Source organism: Atta colombica, unplaced genomic scaffold (assembly GCF_001594045.1).
Source record: "Atta colombica isolate Treedump-2 unplaced genomic scaffold, Acol1.0 scaffold136, whole genome shotgun sequence".
NCBI lineage: Eukaryota > Metazoa > Arthropoda > Insecta > Hymenoptera > Formicidae > Atta > Atta colombica.
Genome location: NW_017259224.1, coordinates 221791 through 232983, shown reverse-complemented (window position 1 = coordinate 232983; position 11193 = coordinate 221791). Strand labels below are relative to the sequence as shown.

At 29.7% G+C, this 11193-nt stretch overlaps 2 protein-coding genes across 3 annotated transcripts; one reads left to right on the top strand and one right to left on the bottom strand.

Moving 5' to 3' along the window:
• The first annotated feature begins 517 nt into the window (after positions 1-517).
• Positions 518-2872, top strand: LOC108684592 (cell cycle checkpoint protein RAD17). Of its 2 annotated transcripts, none has more exons than XM_018188987.1 (9): positions 518-630; positions 976-1369; positions 1443-1599; positions 1685-1807; positions 1879-2057; positions 2120-2209; positions 2275-2465; positions 2535-2653; positions 2755-2872. In XM_018188987.1, the coding sequence occupies exons 1-9, from the start codon at positions 616-618 to the stop codon at positions 2870-2872; spliced, it is 1386 nt and encodes a 461-aa protein (XP_018044476.1). In that variant the 5' UTR covers positions 518-615. The 2 variants fall into 2 exon arrangements, with proteins under 2 accessions (XP_018044476.1, XP_018044477.1); XM_018188988.1 differs by lacking the exon at positions 518-630 and adding an exon at positions 764-822.
• A 1297-nt stretch (positions 2873-4169) lies between these two features.
• Positions 4170-7352, bottom strand: LOC108684564 (putative odorant receptor 92a). Its single transcript, XM_018188954.1, has 6 exons — positions 7137-7352; positions 6583-6908; positions 6256-6355; positions 5946-6053; positions 4319-4474; positions 4170-4220 (listed from the first exon to the last, which is right to left on the bottom strand). Exons 1-6 carry the CDS (start codon positions 7350-7352, stop codon positions 4170-4172), a joined length of 957 nt encoding a protein of 318 aa, XP_018044443.1.
• Between the last annotated feature and the right edge of the window lie 3841 nt (positions 7353-11193).

Below are 11193 nucleotides of genomic sequence, written 5' to 3'. Positions count from 1 at the left end.
TATATGATATAATAATATATTGATATATACAGAGTTTGGTAAAAATTATAACAATGCTTAAGGATTATAGATTTCTGAGATCATTTTGAACGAAAATTCTAATACCAAAATGTCGAGGCTTTTGAATTATAAGCAAAAAGCATTTCTAATAAATAAATAATTTTGCTGTAAGTTAATTCCATATGTTGAATTAATTCGAGCAATTAAATTAATCGTGAATTTAGTAAATTTGAGATCGTTTTTACGCTTCTGAAAATATTAAGATATATGCAAAGATTCCTGTTTACAAGAACGAGACTTAAACTACAAAGAAATTGTTTAAAAGACTTTGAGATATAATAGAAAAATCAGAGTTTAATTTATAACTCTAATGTTCGTATTAAAGGGAAAAGAAACTTTGTAGATCAAAATATTAATTATGCAATTCCGTGTACAGATATAATATTCAAATGGAAGAAAGGCTGACAATATTTATGACATTATTGGCAGTATTGGTTGCTATTGATATTATGAGAATCATATGGGACATATGTTTTAAGGAGACATGGGACTGATGCGAGGCAATCTTTTAAGCTCATTAGAAATATGATTATGACATAATTTATATGAAAGAACATGGTTGAATCGAAGGTAAATATAAAAAATATTTTGACAAATATTATTTAAAGCTGTGTTATTCGAATGAAATGTGACTAAATGTGTCTCGCCTTATTTCATCCTAACCTAAACGCTGTATTAAATTTGTTTGCATCGCATGTTCCAACATGCTTATCATAACTCCTACTCACTCTAACAAGGCTCGTTGGAGTGAATAGAATTATGGTAAGAGAAAAGCATATTGGAACATGTGATGCGAACAAACCTTTTGTTCTTATCTTTATCTTCACATCTTGTTTAAAATACAAAACATTTTCTTCTTAATAACTTAAGTGTTAAATTTAATTGTTCAAGTAACTGAATTGTGTTTCTTTGCAGAGAACTAACACTTGGTGTGTTCCCTCATTTGATTGCGAACCTGTAAATAAACCCTTAGTAAAACATACCAATAGAGCAGAATTAGATAAAACTTTGTTTGACAGATCATTTACGCAAAGTAATTTCAAGAAGAGAAAGCATGAAACCAGTTTATCAAAGCTGCTTCAGGCCTGCGAGCCTCAAAGACTGTCTGAATTGGCAATTAGTAAACAGAAACAGAAAGAAATCTCTAATTGGCTTCAGAACAAGGCATTGAAGGGACAACCTTCTATGTTGATCCTTTCTGGACCTTCTGGCTGTGGTAAAACTGCAGCTATAAAATTACTTGCCAAAGAAAATAGTTTTGATGTTATAGAGTGGATTACGCCGGTTGATCCGGTTGAAGATGAAAATAGTAACTGTCATACTTTCAAATTCAAGCTTCTTTGTGATATATAACTTGATTCATAATTTCGAATTGTTTTTAGAACACATAATGCGACAAGGAGACAGATTCGAGGATCACCTGATACGTGCAACACGTTATCACACAGTATTGGGTGACTGTTTAAAACAATTATTCCTTGTTAAGGATATCCCAAATGTTTATCACGAGGATTATAAAAGCTTCTTCGCACTCTTGGAGTAAGCAACACTTTGTCACTTTGTAATGAACAATTCAATGCTTTAATCAAATCATTATGTGATATATTTCTTTACAAATATCTAGAAAATATTTTCAAATGGGAAGAGAACCTGTGATATTCGTTTTCACGGAAACTGGCAATTCAAGACTGATGCACACTTTGTTTCCACCTGATATAAGGATGAAGTTTGGCATTGACATCATTAAGTGAATCAATTATAATTTCTGAAAGATCAAACGTCTCTCTGGTTCTCTTTAATTGTGATTTATTTATACAGTATAAACGCAGTCACGACTACCTCGATGAAGAACGTATTGAAACGAGTATCTAATATATTGAATTCCATTGCTGGTGACATGCTGCATGTCTCTCAACGACACATCGACGAGATATTGTCCAACAGCATCGGCGACGTGCGCAGTGCCGTTCTAAATCTAATTTTTGTTTCTCTCAGAGGTATATGCTCTAATAATTGAACCAATAAGTACGATTCTGCATTTTGTTTGTATGATTGTTAGTGCCCGAGAGACACGTGAAAAGCGAATGCGGGATTCGGGAGGAAACTTTGGGTCTACTACATGGCATCGGAAGAGTCATAAATCCGAAAAGTAATTAGATCTTATTTCTGGATTTGCCAACTTTCACAAATTGTGATTTATATTTAATATTTTAGGACAATCACATGGAAATTCTTTCAAATTTGTACACGATCCCGAAGAAATAGCAGCATTCTTCCAATCACAGTCAGTGGTATTCGTCAAATTTCTACAGGAGAATTATCTGAATACTATAAGAACTTTAGAGGAAGCCGCAGTAGCGTCTGATATATTGAGCTTGGCTGATGTTTTAAATTCTGAATGGCGTGTAAGTTCGATTAAATATCATTTTTGTTACGAAAAATTATTATTATTATTACATTCCTTAATATGATAGGATCGCAATTTGAATAAAGTTGCATTATCGTACTGCATCCGTGGTTTGATGTTGACGAATGAGAAGCCTGTAACTAACTGGAATCCAGTGAAAAAACCGCGGGATGATCACAGTAACATGCAAGTATCAGAATATATTAAATACTTAAATTATTTTAATCAATTATGTTCACTCATCATTGTCGAATGTATTTTATATTTTAACGTATAAGTACTTGCAGACGAAAATGCTTGGTGATGGCAGAAACGCGCTGTTATGAAGCTATAATTAAAACCACTCTGAAGGAGACAAACGAAGCATTGGATGAAAATGAGGAAATAATTATCGAAGAAGATTAGATATTGCATATCAAGTATTTTTTATATTCTGCCTTTTTACATAATCCTTTTTTTCTTTTGCTAGAAAATAAAAATATTAATATTTAAAAATTTATTACTTTAATTATATAAAAATACAGTTAATTAAATATTAGAATAAAATTAATTGAATAAAATTTGAAAAAGAAAACAAACTAAAATTAATTAAATACTAAATAATCGATCATAATAGCTGCACTGAACATAATAGCTGAACAGAAAATACTGATTAATAAATGCTTAGTGATTAATTCTTTAATATGATTGGTTCTTATCTTTAGTTCTTCGCTGGATATAAGCGTATGAACCAATCATATTAGAGAATCACTATTGGATGCATTTAGCGGATTCAACAGTTGAGTGAGCGCTTGCTATTATTGGTGTATTCTTTTAGATCCAATCAGAATTTTAGATCTAGAAAAATATTGGGTTGTCCAGAAAGTTCGTGCCGATGTTGAAGGAAAATTGAAACGCAGAAAATTTAAATTTAGTAAATTACATTTATTAAATTATATAAGTTAGTCGGCACGAACTTTCTGGACAACCCAATAAATCAATAGCAACTGTTGAATCTGCTGAATGCAGCCATTCAATAGGTACGTACTATGACTATAACTTCTCACTGAGCGATCACTGTGAGTTCTTATAAAAGCTCAATAAGCGGATTACTTAGTTCAGTGAGTGGTTTCTGAATACATAGGCTATGTATGCATTCAGGACGACGTTCGGCGTCAAAAAAAGCCTAATTTTATTGATTTTTGAAGTGATGTAGCTAAACTATACAATTACTCCAAATCGTTATCATACTTACACTATACAAAAAAATTGAAGGATTAGTTCGTCTTCAAAAATAGGTAGCCAGATATAGATAAATAAAAGTTATAATGAAATGAAAAAATATATTTTTTTTAATCTTGGATATGAGTATTTTTGACGAAGTTGCATTCTTGAATATTTACATATTTTTGAGGACAGACTAGGTAATCCTTTAATTTTTTTGTGTATCATGCAGATTGTTACGTGCGTAAGATTTATGGCAAAAAGAGACATGAAAATACATAATGTATCAGTATAATTTCTTGCATTTTCTTGTAGCCCTAAGAAGAATTCATTAAATAAATACAACTCATTTAATACTAATTATAATCTCTTTATTTCGTGATAATCCTTTTATTGTAAGTAATACATATTTTAATAGGATTATTAATTTTTGTTATTAGTTTGGAAGTAACAATCATAACTACTGTAAATAAGATTTTTCCTTTGAATATCATACTTTTCAATTTGTTTTTAAAAACAGAAGAGCGATTGAGTATGATTGATTTAAAATCTGAAAGGAAGTTCGAAGAATGTTAAATTTGAAATATATTATAATATAAAGTATATATTATATTATGTAAAAGAAATAAGAAGTGTACAAAATTTTACCGCCATAAATGAGGGCAAGGAAAAATTAAAATTTTTAAATGTAGCAATTTTGCATTCTAAATGATTAGCCATAATTATCAAGATAAATACATGTTTTATTGATGGCTGAAGCAAATACCACTTTTCGTGAAATGCTTTATCTGATATTTCCGTACTCTACAGTTTCCACAGAAGAGCAATATGCAACAAAAATTATATAATTACATATAAATCTATTATATATAAGTATATTATATTTAATATTAAATTTATTTATTTATATTAAATATAAAATACAATTCATCAAACTGTAATATCTAGTTTTCTGAAAATATTAATGTTATATGTCAGTACGTTTGCTAAAGCGAGAATTTTTAATTATATAAAAAAAAATAAAGAAGTTAGAAAAGTGCCAATTTTACTGAAGAGAATATGATAAAATTTTCTCATCAAAATATAATAAAATTTTTTAAATAAAATTATTTGAGGGAAAATACCACTTAAGCCTTTATTTTTGAATAACTTCTTAATGCTATCGAATTAAGATATAAAAAGTATTATTTATATTCTAGAAACCTTTTTCTGGAGACACAGTGTGACGGTCTTTGAGTGTCTTTTGGTGTTGAAACAAGCGCAGCGACATGTCATGAGACCGGCTATGTTCCTTTATATCAGCCGACAAATTGCAGCGCGAATCGAGATTATCGGTTCAATAATGATTGAATCCATCAAGTTTGATACGCTCGATAGCTTGCACTTCGCGATTTGTTAATAAGTGCTTTTATTTTTTCTTTACGTGTCTTGAGCAAAGATATAGCAACAATCTATCTATATTCTAATATCCTTTCTTACACTGAAAGAAAAGATTGGCTGAATATAGCATAGCATTTTTAATTAGCTGCAACAATCAATTTTTAGTTGCGTTAGTCTATTGAAATCGTCTATTGATTGACATTGCAGATAGACTAATGTAGGCCAAAAATTGGTTACTGCACCCACAATCAATTAAAAATATTACTATCTAAATTGCTGCAGCAGCCAATCTTTTCTTTCAGTGTAATTACATATTCATAGAAAGTTCGATTCCAAATACTCCGGAATAGTAAAAGAATCATTATAGAATATGCAAATGTCAATGAAATGTTCAGAATATTGCATGAATATTAATTGTACCACAAAAATCTTTCGTAAGCGAGCAGTACATGTCTCCACCGACAGAGCCGCGGCGGACATTTACTCATAAATAAGAATCACTTGGGAGAAAATATGGCTGATGATACATACAAAAACATAAGACAGTAAGACGTAAGCAGTAAGAAAATCGTAACATTAATTCGTTACTGGCTTTACTGTGATTAGCCAATTTGCTTATATAATATTGATCAATTTTTTACAATTTACGACTTACTTTATATTTTGTGATTCTTAAGCTTTATATGATGATTTTAATACTTTCTAGACAAATTAAAATTTTTTGAAAAACAGAATCAGATTCTGTAGCTCAAAAAACTACAGAAAGCATATCATTTTATTGCCGAAGATTGAAAAATTGACACTTCTTTAACATCCTTACAGTAATTTAGAAATTTTTCAATTTTACAGTTGTAAATCAAAAACAAAATTATCTAAAAGATAAATTATCAATTACCGCATTTATTAATTGTTGCACACAGGAGCACAAAATATACAGTTGCGCTAATGCACCTGATGTGTATATTATAATCGACATTGCTTCGAAGAACGTCACTTCTGCTAGCTGTAATTTTTATGTATTTGCTACTGCTTTGATTAAAAATCCTCAATATAAAATAGTTATTCAAACTTTTTATGTAAAATAAATTTTTATAAAGAAAAAAGAAAAGAAGGGAAGATAAGAGAGAGAGAGAGAGAGAGAGAGAGAGAGAGAGAGAGAGAGAGAGAGAGAGAAAGAGAATTAGTGGTAATAAATTATAACTCACGTTGCTTAGCAAGACACCAATAAAGCAGAATCGTAAAACATTATTTATATACATTACAGTAAAGGTTAAAGACAGTAATTCTTTTAGCATTGACATTAAGCTGAAAGAAAATGTATAATGTATTCTTAAAGCCCTAAATTAAATAACATAATAAAAATAGATTTAAATATAAACTTTATCAAAGCAAATTTAAAATACAATTTAATCGAATAATCTAATTATATAAAAACTAATTTGTCATATTACTTAATCATTATATTATATTTATGTTTTTTCTATCTACAATTATTAGAAACAACATACTTGAATAAACTTTGAGATACCTACTATATCACCTCATTGTGATATTGGCAGAGTGCTTTAATTTCTGTTTCTTTTTTTCGATAAGATGTAGAGAGATATCCTTTTTGATATCCATCTTCATTTTCTTCTTGAAATATCATTGCAATTTTTTCCGCAATGTATCGATACTGCGCAGTTATCATTAAAATCAAATGCACTGTGTATACTTCCGCACTAACTTTCTTTATGAACGAATATACCATGCCGAGCAGTATAAACAGGCCTCCTGATAGAAAGACTTTAAGCGGGAATGGTTGCTTAGAAAAACCAGCAGGTACTCTGTAATCTTCATAATAAAATAGATTCTTTTCGAATATTACTAAAAATGTTATAAGATGCCACGTTATTATCGACATCGTGCCAGTGGTCCAATAAAAATTAAGTGGGGCCTTTATCGGATTTAAAGTCTCTGTCACGATATTTTTCATAGTTTCATCAGCAGTATGCAGCATCCGATTCAGTTTTTGGATTAATAGAAGCATCAGATCTTTACGAGCGTAAATTCGCCAAATCATGAAAAACATTTCTATTGTTTCTACAAAGCAGATGAGACTGTCTTTTATAGCCTTCTCCATTGATACGTACATGCATCCAGGTATCATCATGATCGTTACAGCTATTTCTAATATCCATACAAAGACACTGTACATCCTCCAAAAGAACGAAATAGGTGAATCATGGCCGACCATCGGTAGCAGATTGCCCGTGAGCACATTCAACCAAACGTTTAAAGGATTCACGTTTTGAAAATCCATGCTTACGATGTTGTCAATTAAAATTGGAGAATTGAAAAAGTTACAGAGGTACCGTTTTTTTTCTTTTAAAAAATAATTTGTTACTAATACAAATTACCGAATTCTGAAAAGTAATACGTTATAGCTGTTTAAAAAAAGTAACTATAAAGAATCGTTCTTTTTAAGTAAATTTTTATATTAATTTTTGTAATTTTTTGCATTATTTTAAATATACAAAAGAATCTTATACATTTTTAACATTATTAAGTTATTTTATTTATTACACTATATAAACATCCACTTATATACGCTATATTATTTATAGCTTTTTATTATTAATTGATGTATACATTTGGAATCAAAATTATGGGATTAATATTAAGATGTGTTCACATCTTAATATTAATCCCATAATATCAAAACATTTTAATTTAATTCCTAATACAAATTTACACACATGAGTGTGAATAATTATCAGAAATAAAGATATATTCCAATCATAAAAAATAATCACACTGATTATTCACTGATTATTTAACACTTTTGGTCGGCTCATATAGTGATAAGTAAGTATAATGACATTATTGATATTATTAACCACAAATTATATTTTTTCGAGAATATCGGTAAATTCAATTTCGATAAACGCATTTCAATAAATGAGATGTGAATTTTATAGCGGTTCCAATGGAATCAATTGCGTAGATGATGTTTCCGCATTGAGAATAACCGCACTGTGATTGCTGTCGGAATTTTATGCACAATGAATAAGTCCATTTGTACTTGTTTTGACTTATTTTGACTTAAAACTCTCTTCGTCTCATTTTAAAGCGAAAGAGAGACAGGGACAGACAGATAGACAGGCAGGCAGAGAAAGAGAGAGAGAGAAAGAGAGAGAGAGAGAGAGAGAGAGAGAGAGAGAGAGAGAGAGAGAGAGAGTTTTAAGCTTGCTTAAAGTCAAAGTAACATTGATGCAATTGGGGCTTAATGGCTATTCTATCACTTATTTCTTCTTTGTCAATTATTTTCATTTTTTTTTGCGCTTGTACGTTAAAATAATCCTAAGTCTTTCTAAACACGTCTTTCTTCTGCGTTCGTGCCGCGTTTGTTAATTAAAGCGAATATGTCATTTATAAAAGTTTTCAGTAAGTGTACATTATGCCTTGATTACTTTACTTCTTCTTAAAGTAAACAAGCTCGGCTGTTGTTAAAGACATCTTTTAGACATCTTTTAGACATAAAATCTAAAAGATGTCTTTTAAATATCTTACGCAACATAAATATTATCTGAGAAGTAAAATAATAATAAAATAATATTTCGCTCACAAACCTTGCTTGTCCTATCATTGTGCTTTAGATCAGGATGCAGCGTCGGATGAACTTTCACAATGATAAACACAGTAGTTCTCTTAATGACTAAAATGATCCGACGTCCGGCTCTCTGAATGTTTCTTTGATTGGCGATGATCTTCTGATAGTTGCAATTTGTACAACCTCGTCAGTCTATTCCGTCAGCGTTTGATTGTCAATTTTATCTGGAGCAAATCCAGCTCGAAAGATCAAAAATTTTTGTTTGGAGGAATTGCTGATGGTGATAGCGAAACGAAATGCTCGTTCGTTCACATGCCGCTGCCTTGGTGATCGAACTTCGTCGCCAGTATTTCACTACGCGGCGATGATAATTAATTTGATATATAACTTAGCTCTTTATAGTTTAAAGGATTTATTGTAAGCGATTACAATTGTTATAACTTATTTTCGCTAGCCACAATAACGTTTTACAATAAAAAAAAATTAACTTCAATTGAATATCGAAAGAACTATGTCTTCTTGAGACCGCATCATTCGTTCGTCTACTCGACCGGCTATCCACATTTCTGATTCTTCGAAATAATTCGAAGTTGAACGAATAAGTCCAAATGTCATTAGTGGATCCCCGCTCGGCTCGATGTCTCCTCTTCGATACTAAGAAAAACGCGATGAATACCGAATTATCTCTTCTTTTCAATTTCTACTCAATATTTGATCTTGTATTAATACATGTCACATAGGATGTTCTGTTCTTTTCATTATGATTATAACGTTTTATCCTGTTATTATAGTGTGTGTTCAATATCGTCAATAACATAGCGTATTTCTGAATAAATAACGATTTTAAGAAATCCTCTCTCATTTGCTATTATCATGAAGTGATAGTTGAAAAATAATGTCGGAATGCCAAGTAATAAAGATATTTAATGTACAGCACTATTTTATTACCTACAAAGGTAAGTATGATAAAAGACTTTCTTTTCTCTGTATTTTACACATGTGTACACACAGCAAGCGAGCGAGAGAGAGAAAGAGAGAGAGAGAGAGAGAGAGAGAGAGAGAGAGAGAGAGAGAGAGAGATATTATCTTATAGGTCTCTTTATTTGTGCGCATAACTCAAGGGTTTTCATTATCGTGTACGCTTTTATTTGCTAAAAAAAAATATAACAATTTATTGCTATTTGAAAGTTATTTATAAGCGGCTACGAACTTTGAGCAATTTTCTTTTCCCTCAAATTTCTAGTTCCTTTGTGATTTACTTAATTATGCACTGTCATGCGATAGACATGTCACATTTTCTCACAATTATTGACTTATATCTTGCGGTCATTGCACAGGTGATAGTATCATATATCAATTCCTTATCAATTCAAAAGTGACACAGCTATAAAAGTTAAGTTTTTCAGGAAAAAGTTATTTTTTAATTTTGCAGAAAATGATTGACTAATTAAATATGTCATCTCTTTTCCATATCATTCTTGAAAAATTATCCTTTGAGTTGTAATAATTCTTTTTAAATAAACACCTTCTTTTTGAATTATGGTGATTTTTAATGAAGTTATAAGTAAGTTCACGTTTAATAGAGTAATGTTTATACTCAATTTATTATGGTATTAATTCGAAAATCATATTTTTTACCTGTGTTACTTTTGAAATAAGGTAGTGATAGAAAATAAATATTAATCCATAGTGTACTACATATAAGTCTCGAATATAGATATTACATATCTATATAAGTATTGATTTGAAAATGTTTTATATTTCCTTTCAGGAAAGTAGAAGTGTGATGTGCAGCAGTAAAGAACAACGAAGAGCAAGTAAGTGACTAATTCAACAAGTAAGAATAAATTTTCCCAATTTCTTATTTTATAAAAAATGCCCAAATTAAAAAATTTGAAGGTTAATGAGCGTGGCAATTTAAGATTAAATAATTTTCATTTAATTTATCGAATTTTTCTCGAATGTCGACACTACCCCGGAGAGTGATTGCAACAAACTATTAATTGTTTTATCAATAAATGAATTAAGCAAGTTCTAATTGAACTAGTGATTACGTACTAGTAATTTTTAAATTATTCATTAGCGCATTCCATATTACAATATAAATTTTACAAATGTTGTACAACAATTATATGATGATAATACATAATATTTAGGATAAATAAACCGTTTTTGTATTATCATCATATAATTCTTATTCTCCTTAATAAAATAAATGGAAATTTAATATAAATTTCAAAATATCGATTATATTCTAAAAATTTTTATGTGGTAAAAATTTTTTTTATAATTTCTTATATCAATGATTTGTAAGTAATTTCATATCACGTGTCGAATAAACATCTAATTTAGATAATCGGTTAATACAAAATATGCAAAGTACACTTAGAAGAAGTATTTAAAATAGTATCTTGTGTAATTTTACATGAATCAAATAGATTTGAAATAAAATTAAATCTTTCATGATATTGAATACGTGTTTGTACATTGTCACTAATTAATAAACTACAATACAAGAATAATTTATATAATGCATTGTAAGTTATTTCTG